Below are 17,926 nucleotides of genomic sequence, written 5' to 3' on the forward strand. Positions count from 1 at the left end.
AATGAATCTGAACGTTTTAATAGTGTGTATGTTAGAGAACAGATTCTGAACCACCTCAACACCCTGGAAACTTTACTGCCTTAACAGCACGTGTCCAGCGGACATTTGGAATGGAATAACAGAAAAACGCTCCGCCTTTCCCGTTCGTTCCTGGGGCCCGAGAGCGGCGCAGGTCGGGAACCCCGGGACACCGGGAGCGGGGCCCGGGGATAGCGGGAGACGGAGCCGAGTGCTGGGGATGGAGCCGGGACGGGGGGCGGAGCCGGGTGCTGGGGATGGAGCCGGGGCGAGGGGCGGAGCAGGAACGGGGGGCGGAGCCGGAACGGGGGGCGGAGCCGGGTGCTGGGGATGGAGCCGGGTGCTGGGGATGGAGCCGGGTGCTGGGGATGGAGCCGGGTGCTGGGGATGGAGCCGGGTGCTGGGGGCGGAGCAGGGACGGGGGCGGAGCCGTGGGCAGGGGCGGAGCCAGGGTGGAGGCGGGGCCTGGCGCGTGCTTGACGCGCATCATGGCGGCGCGGCAGCTGCTGAGGGCGGTCCCGGGGCGGCGCGGCTACAGCGGCGCGGGCGCCGCCGAGTTCCTGCACCGCAGCATCGTGCCCACCATGCACTACCAGAAGAGCCTGCCCAGGTACGCCGGGGCGCGCCGCTCCGGGGGGACGCGGGCACCGGACGGCGGCGGCGGCGGCCCGGGGTGTCCGCTGTGAGGGGGCAGAGGGAACGTCCGCCCTGGGCACCGCGGCTCGCTGGGTGCGCGGCTCGATGTGTGCGGAGGAGCGGGTTCGGCTTTCCAGGTGTCAGTGAAACCCGTGAAGCACAAACCTGCTGCTGAAACATCCCCTTAGCGCCCAGAGTAACCCCCTGAGTGTAACGGGATTGTGCTATAGGAAGCAAAACTCGGGCTCTGAGGAAGTTGACAAAGATTCCGAGTAGGAAATTTGTCAGAAAGAGATGTCCAGCACCCAGCTGGGAGTGGGGCGCCCGAACAGCGCTGGCAGCCGAACTAACCCTCCAACAGAGCTGCCTCTCCTAGCAGCGGTTCCTGTCACACTATTTCCTGTAAGGGATTAGCTCCTTTCACTGCAGTACCTTTGTAAAAAGACAGTCAGTTTGGTTTTCTGCCTTATTTCCCAAGAACTGTGCTGGGGATTTGGTTCCAGCAACCAAAATCATGGTGTGCTGACTGGTATCCATCTAGTTCATTGCTTCTCTTATTCCACAAGAAACTTAGGAGGCATTTGGATAATGTGCATAGGTATTACCCAAACGTATATATAATGGTATAGTATATACTGTATAGTGTGTGTATGTATCTGTCTGTGTAGTATATATAATTGTATAAGGAAGGATATGGAAGAAAGGAGGCAAAGAGAGATGACTGTGTAAGAAACACTTGCTTTATTCATACCCTTCCTCATCAAGTGCACCTCTCTGTGTTCCACTTCCTTCAGACTGCCTGTTCCCAAGCTGGAAGATACAATTTCAAGATACCTGAATGCCCAGAAACCGCTTTTAAATGATGAACAGTTCAGGTATGGACAAACACACATTGCAGTGTCATGTTCTGCTTCAAAGCCAAGTGTTAACATAAAAAACGTGACTTGTGACAGCATTTTGACTCTTTCCTTGATTGTTGTAGGAAAACTGAGGAACTTGCTCATGCCTTTGAAAAGGGTATTGGAAGAGAATTGCATGAGCAGCTGGTTGCTCAAGACAATCAGAACAAGCATACAAGTTACATCACAGGTATGTTGGCCTGTGGGGTGCAGGACAAGTCTGTAGATCATCATACTTCATAACTGCTCCTAATGCCATAAATATAATAGGCTGGAGCTTTAAGTAGCCAAGAAACTTGGAATAACCTGTTGTGAACACTGTCTGTGGCTTTATTCGAGCAATTTCAGAGGCCGGTAGAAAGAAGAATGCTCATTATCTAACTTCATCTATTCTACCAGAATTCTAGGTGGATAGATATTGGAACAATGGTATTTTTTCATGAGTTTATAGGGTTTAGGTTAAAGAGGAACTTATCTAGCACTTCCCTTAAGGAAACTGAAGCAACAATTTCCAAATAATTCCATGTTATTTAGCAAGAAAACAAAACTTTGAGGAAGGGGAGGGGTCACAGACTATAACTAAATTTTGGATGCAGGTCAGTACTTGGGATTTAAAAGCCCTTAAAACTACAAAACTATATTCTTTCAAAAAGCCGAAGAAAAGGAGTGACAGAAATAGGAAAATGAGAATAAATAGAAACAAATCAGGAGAGGGAGAGCATGTATATAGACTTTTGATTATTTTGCTTTATTATTGCTTCCATGTTCAAGTGTCTACTCATGAAAGTATTAGATACCAGCAGAGATGGAAGTAGTCAAATACCTATGGAAGTAGACGTTTCCATGTTGCCTATGGGAATGCACTTCTGTCCTTGCTGTCTGTTCAGACTGCCTGTTGGTAGCTGCCACTCAGTCTGTAGAGAATACCAGATTATTTCACAAGAACTGCTCTTTGATTTTTTCTATTTTACTTTCCATTCACTTTGAACAATGTCTTGGATTTTAAGTGGTGGCTTGATGTTGTTCATCAGTGCTAACCAGAGTATACTGCTTTTTTGTCTGTGAATTGTGGGGTGTCTGTATTGCTTTTTGTTCAGTTATTTTTCTTCTTTATGCCTCATAAAAGACCTGTTCCACTTGAAATTGGTTTCTGAAAGTATGTAGAGTTGTCTCCACCCTGGACTTTCAAGTCTGAGGTTAAAAGGCTATGTGTTGATGACACGTGTGGTTTTAAAACTGTAGATGAGTGTTATTTACTTACCTGTGAGAACCTGTAATTAAAGTTGTAACTTAGCAACAGGTAGTTCCAGGGGCTCTTCCTGCAGTCTAGGCAGAAGGTTCAACCTCATGCAAAATGCACTCAGTGACAGAAAGTTTCAGAAATTAATAGTTTAAGAGTAGGTAAAGGCATGAAACACTCCAAATGTGAAGCATGCACCAAAGCATAGAGCTGGGGATTTGCACTGTATGTCCTGGGAGTTAAGGTTTATCATTGAGCCATACAGAAAACAGGGAGTTGGCCCTTGTTGCTAATGACATGAACACCCTTGACACAGATTATTCTGAACTCAGTGTTTTTGTGATTAGACAACAGTATCCTTCTTCATAATGAGGTTTTGGAGAAGCCTTGGGTGAATTACTGCATATGTTTGTCTTGTTTAAAGGCAATTTAGCGTGTGTATATTCATGATCACTGTTGGACTGCGTGACCCTCTGGTCTGACTCAGGAAGATGCTTTTATGTTCTGACCTCTTTCTCAACTCTCAATTTTCAGGTCCCTGGTTTGACATGTACCTAAAAGCACGTGAGCCTGTTGTTTTGAATTTTAATGCATTTATGTCTTTTAATCCTGATCCGAAATCGGAATACAACGATCAGCTCATACGAGCTACGAACATGACTGTTTCTGCCATACGTTTTATGAAGACCTTCAGGGCTGGTTACCTTGAACCAGAGGTTTTTCACCTCAATCCAGAAAAAAGTGACACTGAGATCTTTAAAAAAATTATCCGATTTGTGCCTTCTTCAATTTCTTGGTTTGGTGCCTACATGGTCAATGCTTACCCCCTAGATATGTCTCAGTACTTCAGGCTTTTCAATTCTACACGGATTCCTAAGCCCAACAAAGATGAGCTTTATACAGATGAAAAGGCAAAACATTTACTAGTGTTGAGAAATGGAAATTTTTATGTGTTTGATGTTATTGATAGAGATGGAAACATGCTGAAACCCTCAGAAATACAAGCACACTTGAAATACATCCTCAGTGACAACAGTCCAGCCCCAGCCTTCCCTCTTGGCTATCTCACCAGTGAAAACCGAGATACATGGGCATTGCTGAGGAAGAATCTACTGGAGAATGGCAATGAAGAAGCTCTTCAAAAAGTAGACTCTGCCATGTTTTGTTTAAGTTTAGATGATTTTGCCATTAAAGATTTTGTGAACTTGTCCCACACTATGTTGCATGGAGATGCTGCAAACCGCTGGTATGACAAATCCTTTAATCTTATCATAACTAAGGATGGCACTGCAGGAATTAATTTTGAACATTCCTGGGGAGATGGTGTGGCTGTGCTCAGGTTCCAGAACGAGGTTTTTAAGGACAGCACCAAGACACCAGCCATCAGCCCCCAGTCCCAGCCTGCTTCAGTTGACTCTTCCAGAGCAGTGCAGAAACTTGACTTTAAGCTGAACGATGCCTTAAAAGCAGGGATCACCAAAGCCAAACAGAAGTTTGATGCCACTGTAGAATCACTGTCTCTTAACATGATTCAGTTCCAAGAAGGGGGCAAGGAACTTCTAAAGCAGAAGAAGGTGAGCCCTGATGCTGTGGCTCAGCTGGCCTTCCAGATGGCTTTCCTTCGCCAGTACAACCAGACCGTCGCTACGTACGAGTCTTGCAGCACTGCGGCTTTCAAGCACGGCCGTACAGAAACCATACGTCCTGCCTCTGTCCACACAAAGAAATGCTCTGAAGCCTTTGTCAAGGAACTCTCCAAACACAGCACAGAAGAGCTGCAGAATTTGATAGTGGAGTGCTCCAAGTACCACGGCCGTTTGACGAAAGAGGCTGCTATGGGTAAGTAGGAATACATCAAACACTCCTCCTTTTGCACTAAAATGTCCATTAAGGTTGCTGTAAATACTTGTAACTAAATAATTTAATGTTGATCGAGATCTAATGTAAACTTGACAAAAATAGTAGCAGAAGGCTGCAGCTTAAAGTGCATTTCCTCATTTCTTGATGGAGAGGAGTGGCTCTGTGCTTCCCACAGCACTTTTCTTGCTGGGAATTTTTTATGCTTCAGTTTTTGTCCTTAGAGCAGTTGGACTCTTCTTTGAAGAGTTCATAAATACTTAGTGCATGTTGAACAAGAACTTTGGCTTATCTCTGCAGGGGATAAAGGCTTTAGCAACTTCAAATAAAACTCATTTTTTGGCCATGCTACTCCTGCTATTTTTCTAAATGCTTTCTTTTGAACTATCCTTCTGAGAAGCATAAAAATTGACAGCAGAAAAACTGACTGTTGAATATTATCCCACAGTCTAAAATTTGCCTCCTTTTGTTGGTGCAAGATGCTCTTCCTCTTTAGAGTCCTAAATTTTTGGAAAAGCTTTTTCTGCATTGAATAACTTGTCTATGTTCAGATAAATAGTTAATCAAAGAATGTGATGTATTATTAAAATTGTCTGTTAACACTGCACTTTTGTAACTCTCCTGAACCTGTTGAGGCTTGCAATAAAACAAGCAGGCCCCGTTTTCCTAGGATATGGGCATGAAAAGTCTGAAGAATATTTCCTACCACAGCAAAAATAAACTCCAATTCTACAGACCTCCTCTTTTGTGGCTGACGTGAATTTACTTCCCACAAAAGTCAGGCACCTCTCTCATACTTGTTATTTTCTTTCACAGGCCAGGGCTTTGACCGGCATCTCTTCAGCCTGCGCTATTTGGCCTTATCCAAGGGGCTGGCACTGCCGGATTTCTATCAAGATCAAGCCTACGCTCGCATTAATCACAACATCATTTCCACCAGCACTTTGGTGAGCCCAGCTGTGCAGTTAGGAGGGTTTGGCCCTGTGGTGTCTGATGGCTTTGGAGTAGGCTATCAGGTACAAGATGACTGGATAGGTTGTAATGTTTCCTCCTACCCAGCTAGGAATGGTAAGGAATTCCTTGAGTGTGTACACAAGTCACTAGAAGATATCTTTAATGTTTTAAAGGGGAAGAAAATTGGTAGTTAGACATAAAGACATTGGAACACTTTACAGTTGCAGGACAAAATGCAGATTATGTCTAAGTGACATACTAATCAGTGTTCACCATGGCTGAGACTGCCCAGCTTAATTGTCTTCATGTATCATCATTGAACTTGAATACTGTTGGATCCACTAGGAAATTTCTATCTATTTTAAAGAAATCAGTTACAGACCTTGAATGCATTTCAGGAAATACAGACATTAACTATGTCAAATTAACTAATAGATCCATGTGTTCTTAAAACACATGATCAAAAATAAACATTTTTATGGAGTTAATGAACCTGGAACACCTGTGCTCTGTGAGTGTTCAGACAGACTACAGTACTGTGATACCACTCTTGAGCTGTTTGGTTTTAAAAAAATACATGCAATAATTTTAAACATGGAAGAGTGGTTCCATTTGCACTCGTGCAGTAAGCTTGCTTACTAACTTGTCACACTTACCTCTTTAAACTTGAATTTATATCAGAACTGATTGTGCCTCATATCAGAACTGATTGTGCCTCAAGAGGTTTTAGAGACACAAAAAATTAAGTGAGAGTCTTTAAGTAACCTACAGTCACCATCTGGGTTGTTAAACTGAATGGGAAAGACTGTATTTTAATAAAGCTGTCTATTAATAACCACAAAGTTCTTTTATTGCCATATCTGAATGACTTGGTTTAGAAGACAGGCATCTGCTGAGGAGGGCAGGAGCCCCCCTCGGAATGAAAATGTAGACCCCCTTCCTCCAAATTACTGTAATTTTGAAATCAAGGGGCTCTCAGGAAGAGATCTGGGGATAGGAATAACAGTTCTTTAGTAGTGTAACAACAACAACTACAGCATTAACAACAAAACAGAACCAGGGACCCCGTGACAGCTTTCTCGGCCGAGATGGGAAGGGATGGAGGAGAGGCTTTGTTTCACAAACCCCTCGGGCTGTCAGTGCCGGTGCTCCTGCAGGGCTCTGAGGAACACTCAGCTGGAACAGCGGGATGAGCTGAGATCCCGGGCCGGGGGATGAGGTGGATCAGCAGCTCTGTGGTGGTGCCTGGCACTGGCACTGCCCGGCAGGACAGGGGGTGCAAGGCACACAGACGAAGAAGGAAGAAGCAGCAGCAGCTCTGTCTCAGGGATAGCAAATTCCCTTCTCCAAGCAACAACAGCTCCAAGACAGTGTCTCACCCTCCAGCCCAAGAAACCAGCCGGCCCCCAGCTGCCCCTGCCCTCCCCATCCTCTGCCCCCCTTCCCCCCTCGGCCCAGCCAAACTCTGCTTCTCCATCACCCAACAAGTACCAGCCATCAGTTTTCCCTGCAACTAATGGGCAAAAAATTCCATAGGTGAGAAGGAACTAAAGGAAGGACACCCCAACCCCCAACACTCAATCATACAGCATGGGGTAGACCCTTTATCAATAACTCGTTTTTTACAAGGTTGGAAAGAAAACTGCTGTAAGCATTTTGCACTCTGCCTGGTATGCAGACCTCGAATTCCTGCCTTTTACCCTCTTGATTTCCACTCTTTCTTCTGGGAGGCCAAGTCTTTCTGTGGAGCTGAATTGCACAGTGGTGCTGGCTTCTGTGAGCTCTGTAAAACTAATGTAGCTCATGTCCCACTGGCCCAAACGATCAAATGTGTCAGCAGAACAGGAAAGTCTGAGCACATTGGTTGGACATGACAGATCAGGTTCAGAGGCTCAGAAACTACTTGCCTTTGCTCTTCCTTTGAGTATCTCTGCTTCCAGGTTCTCCCAGGGTCTTTTTAATTTAGCACAGTAAGTGTAAGCAATACCCTGTCCTGGAAGCATGAAATAAAAGTGCTAGCAGGGGAGAGGCATGGTTCTCATATGCAAGTCTGAAGACTTCGCTCCTGTAATGTGCTGTAATGTGCTTTTCAGCTGAAAAGCAGTGTTTCAAAACTGACTTTAAAACTTAGCATGATTGTTTTTGTTCATTTAAACAAAAAAAGGAAGGTGATAATTTGGGAAGATGCAGGAAACAATAATCAGACCAAAAGTCTGAATAAAATTCACTCAAGATTGGCTGGTATTTTTTTCTTTTTTGGGTTGGTTTGGTGGGGTTTTTTGTTTTGTTTTGAAGCACGAGAACAGCTGGCCAGATTGCGAGTGCACTCACTAAGGAGTATGAAGTTTGTCTTAAGCTAAAAATGAGGTTTACTTAATGACATACTTGGAAAGATAACTTGCTTTTCAGAGGATTTTAACTGTAAATGTCAGCAGCAGTCAAGCTTAGAAGTGTTCTCAGGAAACTCACCTCAGTCTTTACCTGAAGTGGCAGAAAGCTGCTTAAAGGTTAGCTGTTCCCTTGAACAATTAACACAGTGCCTTTACTAATGCTTGTAGCCATTTCCTCATGATAGGAGTGGCTGAGTGGGAAGACTTTGTTTGCTTGTTAGAGAATCAAATGTGGCTACTTCCTGGTGACCAACTGTTAAAACCTGTAAGGCTGTAAATTGTGTAAGTAGTTACTGTATCCATTAGCCAAGCTACAGTCCACCACAACCTTGTAATTCCAAAACCCCACCGCATTAAGAACATGGCACAGTTCAGTCAATATGTACTATTTTCAGTTTGTACTGAGGCCATCTCCAAGTGCTCCATGGGAAATATTTTATTAGGGCATGCTGGGGACAGAACGTACAACTCAGTGATGTTGGTCAAAGGTTGAACTCGATCTTGGAGATCTCTTCCAACCTTAATGATTCTGTGAACTTAGGTTTCCATTTCTGAAGTGCAGCCATGTTAAAAGGTAACTCCAAGGAAGCTGCGTATCTGATGTTTATAGCTCCTCCATCAATAACCACATCATAATTTGTTAGGGGTAAGAACTTCAGCATTTTACAAATTTATGGGTAACTTCGTAGATTCCAACAGATTCCTTTGTTTTTTCATCATAGTCATTCCAATCCTATAGGAAATAAGATTTCACAGTGTTAGTCACAGGGGACAGAATGCACACAGACTGGAATTCAAACTGGAATAAAACATTACTCAAAGTTTGAGTCTTAGATACCTGTAAAAAGTTAAATTTTAACAAGTGAGAGTAGCAAGAGCACCAACCTGAAATTAAATGAGCTTCAGTCTCAGTGTTTATATATACATATATAGCTGGGGTTTATTTTCTTATGTAGTCCCCAGCCTGTAGTGGACAAGCAGCAGCCATGGCAGGTGAAAGGATTATCTATCATTTACAATACCCCAGTCAGGTGGGTAAGCAGACAAGCAGATCCCTGCCAAGTAGGATACCAGGGAACAGATTTGACCTTGAGATTCCTGCTCACAGCCAAGGAAGATTTTGCAATACTGGTGTCATTATCCTGAGCTTTGAAGAACAGTGTCCATCTTTTTAACCTCTCTGTGCACAGGACAATGAGCAGGGATCTTCCTAGAAAAATCAACTTGCCACTTTAATAACCCCAGGCTATTGCTCCAGGTTCTTGTTCTTTGGAATTCCTGTGTGACTTAATTCTCTGTCAGCTGGTAAATTAACAAATCCATACTTCCAAAACAACACTGTTAGTAATGCTGGTTGTTCATATTGATTCAGTTTCTCCCTCCAGCTTGGCCTTTCTGTGGCTGCAGGCAAAACCAGTCTAGGGTGTATATTCTGGACTAGTGACGTGGGGAAAGCAAGTTAGATAAGTAGTTTTGCTAAAGAAACTAAGACAACGTACCTTTTCTAACAAGTTTATGTCATTGAAAGGTGTGCCAGATTCTGCACCTTCAGCAGCAAATCCTGCCTGCAAACACATTCACAGAAAGTTTTTTTAAATTATGTTGTAATGACGAAATAATAAATACCATCATTGAAACATTTAAACATAACAGCCCAGCACAAAAATGTATTGTATTTCTTTTAAATTAGGTATAAAGAACAGACAAGCTCTTTCCTAGTTAAGGCCAGTATAAGGTTGGGATTCTGCCTGTGCATTGGGAAAACTCAATCCAAGCAACCAGAATAAAATGAGGGAACACTGCTCTTCTATTTTTCCCAGGAGAAAAAAAAAAAAAAAGTATTTCCAACTATTCTAAATAATGTTAAACCTTAGTTTCTAAGTTTATGTAGCAGCATCCAATTACTAGCAATAGCTTTGTGTTCATCCACACAGGCATAATAGCTTCATAATACACTGCAAGAAAAATAATAGAAAATGTGGAAAAAAGTTAATAGCTCTAGCTTGAATATTGTCAGAATCCAAGACACTCTAGAGAAGGAACAGCTTGTATTGGATTTAGGTACACAAGTGACAAGCAAGCTTTATGTGTAAGGAGGATCAGCTGGCTGAGTGAACAGATTAGTATCCTGAACAAGCATTTCACAGGGGACAGTTCTTCACTGTCATCACTGCTGCTGTTTTTAAAGATTGAAGAAAGGACAGCTCTAGGAAGGTGCTCTGGTTTATCTTCTATAGGAAGAGCTCTCTCATTTTTGAGTTCAGAGTTACCAAACTGTAAATAAGATTTACTAGTTCTAAAAGCACATTTAAAAATCACAGCCTCTTCTGTAGCATGCAGGAAGGTATCTTACATTGCTGTTTCTAACTACAGAATTTTATTAACAAGTGGATAAAAATAAAAGGTAGCTTCTTTCTGGTTTTCTGCAAGGGATCTACACATGCATTTTGGACAAAGAAAATCCCCACTAGTGCCAGTCAGACATTTAGCTGTAAGAATATGCAAAGTATGCCACATGACTTTAAAATATTTGAGGTTTGAAAGGTTAAGTACTTGTGAGTTAAATAAACCAGAATGTGGCAGATCTAACAAATCTAACAACAGGAGAGTCATCTGCAGGGCACAGTGGCCTTTCCATAACTGTCATAAGCCCTTCTCAAGGGAACTGCTGGGGTGGAAAGGAAGATCAGCATCATGAGTCAAAACTGAGCTGAGTATAGAACAAACACCAGAAAAATGAAAGAAGCCCTGCATTTGCCACCTGTAGCCATTCACCAGCCATGTGACTGCAATTGCAAACTTCTGCACTAGGTGTAAAATGAGAGATTATATCAGAGAAACAAAGGATAGTCTTTCCATAGATTTTTTCTGAAGTGTAAGTTCCTAAGTCTGGCTGCAAAGCTTTCAAGCAGGAATAAACTAGTAATTGTTCTGGAATAAAAGAAAAACCATTCATCAAAAAGATGGACTTCAATTTAAATGAAGACATCCCATGGCATGCTGCAGTGGGGATTCTATTTATATCAAATTCGTTGTAGGACTGGCTCTTTTGGGGCTATTTCTTAGCACAGAATCTTAGACTGAGAGAAGGATAAAACAGGTTTATATTTGTCAGTCTATTTACACCTAATCCGACTGGAATAATAGGTTAAATATAGCAGGGAGTTAAGTGCCATAGAGCATGACCATGCATAAGAGATGAGTCACTGCAGACTGGCCGTGGAAAATCCTTTAACACTGAACCTTGAGGTGGAGAGCTTTGCACCAGCCTGTAACTGTCAGAAATCTTCAGGCTTTGTCTGCTCAAGCAACAAATGGAAAAATGCCAGCGTTCCATTTCTTGTGGCTGTGGTGATGTCAACTCCACAGAAAATCTGTTTGTTTTTTAGAGGACACACACTGAAGTGTATTCATAACCTGAGCTTGATGAGCTCCACAATGCACCAAGGAGCAAGTGGTGCTTCATCTAAGGCTGCACTTTCCCTTTGGCAAAGACTCTCTTTTGCAATAACCCAACCAGTGAATATCTCAGATGAATTCAGATTAACAGTGAGTCACCTGTGAGGCAGTTTGGGTACAACTCCAAGGTGTGGTAAGTTCTAGATTTTACTGGCAGAGAATACCAGTTGTTTGGGTTAGCTGTTTGCAAGTTTTTGGTTTGGTTTTTTTTCTTGAGTCAAGTGAAGTAAAACAAGGAACTGTGGAAGGATGGGAATCTGGGAAGTTCTAAGATGTTCCAGAAGCATTTCAAATAATGTGTATTTTATCACTCTAGCAGAAGTCCTTTTAAAAACAGAAACAAATCACAAATAAGAACTCACCTGTGGTTGAAAGTCAACTGGTTCCAGACCTCGGCATTCAAACTCCACAATTGTTTTGAATTTCTCACTGTCTTCAGCCTGTAATTCAGTTAAAAAACCATTAGTTTCTGTCTAATAGAGATAGTGACAAGCATTAGTCTAGGAATGGATTGCTTTAAAGGCAGCATTGTCATCTCTGATGCCCCAGGTGACAGCAAAATCCTAGGGTTTATTTCACAGGTGGTCACTAACTAGAATTTCTTAATCTGCCATGAGGAAGCCTTCAATAGGAAACCTAGAGGGGCGTTATATAATCACCTCTAATTTGGGTGATACAGTTCTGTGTTGGTCTTTGAAATATATCAGATTATTCTACACTTGAGACTGTGCAGGAGTCTAGCAGACAATTTCTGTCCAGGGACAATACCAGCTTTTTGTGTTCTTGAAGGAGGATGATAAAGCAAAAAATCCAAATACTGTTAATGCTTGTTTATCTTTCACTCATTACATAGAAGAGGAAACAAACTTACATTGTAAGGCTTGATTGTCTGACTTAAAATATCTAAAACAGAACAAAAAAGTATACAAGTGAGTGGCTGTCCTGGGCTGACCTCTGTGATGCTTGCATCCCCAACTGTCCATTCTGTTTATGCTGGATATTAAGTTCTGCACCTTTAAGGGCGCGCAAGGCGAGCGCAAGGGGAGGGAAAAAACAAACACGCAGTTTGTTTTGAGAAACAGTGTTTGCCGGCACGCAGTCTGCTCTGGCCTGTGCTGTCTGCAGCGTCCTCAGACAACGGACAGCGCTCCTTTGCTTTCACTTTTTAGCTAGCTGAGACAGAGAAACTCCCTGGTGTTTTCCTTTTTCCTCGGATCTTTCCAAGCCTGCTCTGGACTGCAAACCCAGACAAAGCCTGGGAGCTCCCAGCTGTGGCTCAGCGGGGCCTGGGCCTCGGCACTTTCCAGCGCCGGAGGGACCGAGAAGAGACTGAGCTGCAGCCCACGGCAAGGACTTTCTGAATTTGCCGTCTCTTCCAACAGCGAGAGGTTTTATTGTTAGTATTATTACTTTTTTATGCTTGTTGATAGTTTGCTTGTTAAATGAACAGTTTTTTCCACTTTTCTCGAAGGAAATCTTTCCCAGAACCAGTTGGGGGAGGGGACCCATTCAGAGGTTTTTCCCAAATTTGCCCTAAACCAGGACAGTGGCATTATGTCTTCAGTTTTATTCAGCACAAAGCAAGCACTAGGATCTTCTTTCACAGTAATTTCCTTACACAAAGCAAAAGAAACAAAATCAGCAAGCATTTCCTGCAGCTGGTCTTCAAAAGGTAAAATTCAATTTTTCGCCCTTCTCCTGAGAAATTTACACTGCACCATTTTTCCGTACCAATGCCAAAAAGATCTGCGTGCTTTTGTAAAGTAACAATACAGATGAGTTTTGTTCATGCAGAAGCCTGAACTCACCAGGAGGCCTTGCTGTCTCCCTGAACATGATGTCCAGAATGTGCCTGTCATTTCCTGTGGCTCTGGTGATGTCAACCCCAAAGAAAATGTGTGAGTATGTGCCCGTACACTCAAGCACCAGTGTACAAGCAAAGAAATCCCTGGTGAAAGCTCTTTACAAACAAAGCAAAAATGTGGACTAAAAGATAAGCTGCAAAAGGATGCTGCCTGGTCAATGCACAAGCACATACCAATGGAGTTCTCCCTGGAGCACAGCTTGCACTTCTGCACCATCGTGGCGCTTCCTCGGCCTCCTTTCAGGGGAGCACTGTCCTAAAATGCAAGATAAGAAATGCAAGACATTTTTAACCACTTCATCTGAGCCACTGGAAACCTCTGCAAAGGTGAGGTAGTTTTTACAATGATCTTCAGCTTTTTTAAAATACTGCAACAAGGCAGCTATTCCTTTTAACTACAAAGATTAATAACTCAACACGCTGCAATTATCAAAGAGTAATCTGTTCTAGATTTTAAATAGGAAAAATAGATACTTTTGTCTTAACCATATAAGCATGCTCTACTAATTCTTCAAAAGACATTCTTACCATTCAGCTGTATGCTACAAAAAGGGATGATTATTGTTAAGAACAGACAAGTATCCCTAACAAATTTTATCCTGCTTCTTCAGCTTCCAAATGTTGATTTAGCATGCTTACATCATCTTGATTTACCTAACCTACTCCAAAAGGATTCCATCAGCATCAGAGAACTATGCTACAGGCATAATCTTATTTTGATACCACCTCAAAATTTCTTTTGAAATTAAATATTTACAGAAAAGTGTTTTCAAAAACAGGTGTAATACTTTGTTACCAACGGTCATCATTGCCAATAACAGTCTCCAAATATTTATTTTAATATGGAACACGACAATTTTCTACATGCATATTGCTACTGAAAAACGATCTCATCTAGAGAGTAAGCTGTCACATTCTTCATGCGGATACATATGTAAGAGGCAGGTTTCTCTGCTCATTTTTGCTCAGAGGTAGGTTATGAGGGGCACACGCACCATCAGCCGCAGGTACTGCCACTTTTCAGAGACTTCACCGCAGTTCCCGCATTTCAGCTGGATAACACAAATCGGAAGGTTGAAAGTAGTCAATAATCAGGGATTTGCGCCGCTCCCAGCCCCGGCCCCTCGGCCCCGCACCTTGAGGTACCATCGGAAGTCCTGGCCCTCGGCCCGCAGCCGGGTGATGTTCTCCAGCGTGGCGCGGAGCTGCAGCCCGATCCTCTGCAAGGCAAGCGGCGGAGCGCCGTCAGCCCCGGCCGGCCCGCCTCCCCCCTACCCTCATGCAGGGCTCCGGCCAAAGCTCCCCTCTACTCCCATGGCCCGCGGGGCACCGGCCAAAGCTCTCGCCTACCCCCATGGCCGCGCGGAGTCTGTGGAATTCCCCGCTCCCCGCAGCCGTGTCCTCAAGATGGCTGCTCCGCGCGCCGTGCCCGGCCGAGCCGGCGCGAAACCGCGTCTGCCCTCAGCCGAGATGGCGGCCGCCACTGCCCCTCCGCGCGGAACGGCGGGCGGTGTCTGTGGGGAAGGGTAGCGGGAGGCACCGGCGTTTTCAACATTACACGTCAATTAAAAACGGGCAATTTTTTTTTTTTTTTTTAATCACGTCGTTTTCTTAGACAACAGAAATGTGTTAAGAGAAAGCAAAAGCGTGGTTTGGCAGCACTGCCATGGGGTCCACCCTCAGGGCCTGAGGGGGTCCCCTCAAAGTCTTAAACTAATGCCACACAACAGATCTGCTAGTCTAGAACTGAACTGAATACATTGTACGTTGCTCTTCACCTTCTCCGAAACTGAAAGGGACAATAAGTGAAGCTCCTGGATGGCTGCCAGGTTGTTTACTCTGGAGGCAAGCAAGTAAGCCCAGGCTGGGAGAAAGGGGAGCAGTGACTGCTAAAAGCAGTTATCCTGTGCAGAGTCAGAATTTGTTCTTGCCAACAGAATACCCAGCTCGGGATAGAAATAAAAGTTTGCCTTGACATCTGGCAAAAGCTTCCTTTCAGAGCCAAGCCTCATTCCTTTTTCTACTGCTGTGCGCTTGAAATATTGTTATTTGGCCAACAGAATATGCAGCTCAAAACAGTAACGAAGTCTTTCCTTTACAGCCGGCTGAAATTTCATTTCAGAGCCAAGCTTCAAACCTTGTTCTAGTGCTGTGCACTGCGGGTATTGCTGGTATTGTCTGGGAAGCAGAAAGTGCAGCTCCAAACAGCGGAAGTTTAATTGCCAAAGAAATGACCTTCTCTACTCAACTGTACAAAAGAAGGGAAAATCTGAATGCACTGTTATAAAAGTGTTAAAAGTCAGTCTCCCACCACAGTTTAAAAACACAAATCAAACCTGTTTTATTAGTTCATTAACAGTTTGTAACAACAACAATCAAAAAAAAAATTAAAATACAAAAAAATTCAGAAACTGTAAAGAACTGGAAAAGGATCTTCACATTACTACTACAAACACTGTAATGCAAACTTCTGTTTGTCTGATTTAAATTGGCTTAATCTTGAAGTGGAGTCCAATAAGACTGAAGACAAGACACTTAAGATCCTGGACGAGGTAATAGAACACTCTCAAGCCTTCTGGATCTCTGCAGTGAAGGAAGAAAGGGGGGAAAAATTTAAGACTGATTCTCTTAAGAGAACAGGTTACAGAATTAATATATTAAAAAACCCAAAGCCTATATAAGGACTTTTTAGATGTCATAGACATTAACAGATTTGTTATTCTACACTGATTGATTAAATATTCTGTTCCCCAACTATGAACATTTAAGTCTTTACAAAATATACATTTTTATTATGAAAGCAATTATCAACAGCACTTAGGATTTTACCCCCTCCCCAAACAGTCAATCTTTTCAGCTTAGGTGAAATACAGTCTTCTGTATTTCACCTATTATCTTATACAATCATCTTATCTAATTATCTTATCAATATACAAATATCTTGAGTCTCCCCAGGAATTGGTACAAACAGGCAGCTCAGACTCTGTATGTAACAGGGTTCCTACAGGAAAGTCTGCTCTCATCGAGTTTGAGAATGTAAGCTGGGTTACTTAGAATGACCTGAAGCCGGACAGATTGCTTAAAATAGCCTAAAGGCAGCAACACACTGGTGCCCCAAGGAGTTGGCGCATACTTTGAAATTTTAAAATAGATGTAATCTGTAAATTCTAATACAGATTGATAAACATAGAAACAAGGACAGTATAAAAAGCAGAGTACATACTTGGATTGATTCACATCAATGAGGGAACCAATTTTTGATGTGGTAAAAGAGATGTGCTCGTCACCAATTACTATCTCGAGCTCCTGAAAAATAAAAGGTTATAGGAACTCAGTGCTTCATGGTACCAGTTAGAGAAATACTTCAGTACTGTGATGGACTGCACTACACTACAACTACACTGCGATTGAGACACTTCTCAGGTATTAAAGCAGTATTTGTTTCCCTTTCAGCTGGAAACAATACTGGCTTGAAGAAAAAGTTCACTTATGCTTCCAAGGAGCTAATATAAAAAAATTAAAGAACAATTAGAAGAAACACTGTGGACCTTACCTGTCGGCCCACTCTATCAGGAGGAGGCCACAAAGCATCATCTTCTTTTGTGATTTCACTGTCATCGATTATCCTCTTCAGCTCCTCCATCACACTCTTGTGCACGTAAGCCTGAACATTCCAGCAGAGCAATAAATATTACTATAATATATAATAATATATAACATAATATACTATAGATAACATATATAAATACAATATAAAAATATAAAACATTATATATGATATAAAATACATATTGTATACACAATAATTTATATATAATGTATATAAATATTGTATTATGTATAAATATTGTCCACAACGCTCCAGCAACCCAGCCCCGAGCTCTGCCCGAAATCCCTTTGCTGCTGCTCCCCCTAGTCAGTCCCCCCTTGCTGTCCATGCTCCCTTTGGCTGGTTTGCAGTTTTTTTCTTGCCAACTATGCACTCCTGATTATTCTCTCTGCAGTCCATTTTCCTGCAATCCGTGTACAAATGCTCTCAGCCGCACTGCGCCTTCACCTCCTTGCGAATCATCACATCGTTCTTGTAGTTGCTGTTGTTAGCGTACCGCAGTTTCCCTGTGAGGACAACGTCAGACATTAAACCGTGCCGGGCGTACCCAGACTCGGTAGCCAACCCTCCGGGAACGCGCCCCACCTCCCCCGGCCCCGTCCCCGTCCCCGTCCCCGTCCCTCTCTCACCGTCGGGCCGGAATTCGAACTCAAGGAACTCGTGTCCAAATTTCCCCTTGTGTCCCACATAGTAGCGTAAATAGAAATCATTAGCCATGAGCACCCTCCAATATGGCTCCTTGCCTCGGCGTACAGGAATTGGGTAACCGTCGGTAACAGCGGAATCGGCGCTGGGCGGCGCTCTCTCGAGAAGAGAGCAGCAAGCCTCACACACATTTTACAGGATTGGAGGGAGGAATCGAGGCAGGGTCTTTAAACGAGCTCAAAGCAACACAAGGCGGGGTCAAGTGACGAATGGGTGCTGCTGCTTCCCGAGCTCCGCAGCTTCTCCTGCCTCCTGAGCTACTCCTGTCCCCCTAGCTCCCGGGGCTGCTCCTGC

At 43.3% G+C, this 17,926-nt stretch overlaps 3 protein-coding genes and 1 long non-coding RNA gene across 6 annotated transcripts; 2 read left to right on the plus strand and 2 right to left on the minus strand.

Annotated features, from left to right (window-relative positions):
- Nucleotides 1–471: 471 nt before the first annotated feature.
- CPT2 (carnitine palmitoyltransferase 2) lies at nucleotides 472–6,446 on the plus strand. Its single transcript, XM_015636443.1, has 5 exons — nucleotides 472–628; nucleotides 1,449–1,529; nucleotides 1,637–1,743; nucleotides 3,328–4,632; nucleotides 5,467–6,446. Exons 1-5 carry the CDS (start codon nucleotides 507–509, stop codon nucleotides 5,796–5,798), a joined length of 1,947 nt encoding a protein of 648 aa, XP_015491929.1. The 5' UTR covers nucleotides 472–506; the 3' UTR covers nucleotides 5,799–6,446.
- Nucleotides 6,447–8,406: 1,960 nt separating this feature from the next.
- CZIB (CXXC motif containing zinc binding protein) lies at nucleotides 8,407–14,799 on the minus strand. 3 transcript variants are annotated; one of them, XM_015636796.3, is made up of 8 exons: nucleotides 14,668–14,798; nucleotides 14,454–14,537; nucleotides 14,313–14,369; nucleotides 13,492–13,573; nucleotides 12,325–12,356; nucleotides 11,816–11,893; nucleotides 9,494–9,559; nucleotides 8,407–8,727 (listed from the first exon to the last, which is right to left on the minus strand). In XM_015636796.3, exons 1-8 carry the CDS (start codon nucleotides 14,671–14,673, stop codon nucleotides 8,650–8,652), a joined length of 483 nt encoding a protein of 160 aa, XP_015492282.1. In that variant the 5' UTR covers nucleotides 14,674–14,798; the 3' UTR covers nucleotides 8,407–8,649. The 3 variants fall into 3 exon arrangements, with proteins under 3 accessions (XP_015492282.1, XP_015492284.1, XP_015492285.1); XM_015636798.3 differs by lacking the exon at nucleotides 14,313–14,369 and having other exon boundaries at nucleotides 14,668–14,799; XM_015636799.3 differs by lacking the exon at nucleotides 14,454–14,537 and having other exon boundaries at nucleotides 14,668–14,797.
- Nucleotides 11,893–15,721, plus strand: LOC117244774. The gene is made up of 2 exons (XR_004498489.1): nucleotides 11,893–12,849; nucleotides 13,248–15,721. It is a non-coding gene; the product is annotated as an uncharacterized LOC117244774 (long non-coding RNA).
- MAGOH (mago homolog, exon junction complex subunit) lies at nucleotides 15,634–17,873 on the minus strand. Its single transcript, XM_015636800.3, has 5 exons — nucleotides 17,557–17,873; nucleotides 17,375–17,433; nucleotides 16,871–16,981; nucleotides 16,541–16,623; nucleotides 15,634–15,900 (listed from the first exon to the last, which is right to left on the minus strand). Exons 1-5 carry the CDS (start codon nucleotides 17,642–17,644, stop codon nucleotides 15,801–15,803), a joined length of 441 nt encoding a protein of 146 aa, XP_015492286.1. The 5' UTR covers nucleotides 17,645–17,873; the 3' UTR covers nucleotides 15,634–15,800.
- Nucleotides 17,874–17,926: the final 53 nt, after the last annotated feature.

This window comes from Parus major, chromosome 8 (genome assembly GCF_001522545.3).
Source record: "Parus major isolate Abel chromosome 8, Parus_major1.1, whole genome shotgun sequence".
Taxonomy (NCBI): Eukaryota; Metazoa; Chordata; class Aves; order Passeriformes; family Paridae; genus Parus; species Parus major.

Bases quoted from the DNA above. Each gene is read 5' to 3' on its own strand.
- CZIB (XM_015636796.3), bottom strand. The intron at 13,574-14,312 runs GTGCGTGTGCCC...CTTGCATTTTAG, and splicing joins GGCAGTACCTGCGGCTGATG to GACAGTGCTCCCCTGAAAGG. The intron at 8,728-9,493 runs GTACGTTGTCTT...TATTTCCTATAG, and splicing joins ACATAAACTTGTTAGAAAAG to GATTGGAATGACTATGATGA.
- CPT2 (XM_015636443.1), top strand. From the start codon at position 507: ATGGCGGCGCGGCAGCTGCTGAGGGCGGTCCCGGGGCGGCGCGGCTAC. The intron at 629-1,448 runs GTACGCCGGGGC...CACTTCCTTCAG, and splicing joins TACCAGAAGAGCCTGCCCAG to ACTGCCTGTTCCCAAGCTGG. The intron at 4,633-5,466 runs GTAAGTAGGAAT...TTTCTTTCACAG, and splicing joins GACGAAAGAGGCTGCTATGG to GCCAGGGCTTTGACCGGCAT.
- MAGOH (XM_015636800.3), bottom strand. From the start codon at position 17,644: ATGGCTAATGATTTCTATTTACGCTACTATGTGGGACACAAGGGGAAA. The intron at 16,624-16,870 runs GTAAGGTCCACA...TTTATTTTTCAG, and splicing joins CTGATAGAGTGGGCCGACAG to GAGCTCGAGATAGTAATTGG. The intron at 15,901-16,540 runs GTATGTACTCTG...CCTTCACTGCAG, and splicing joins ATTGATGTGAATCAATCCAA to AGATCCAGAAGGCTTGAGAG.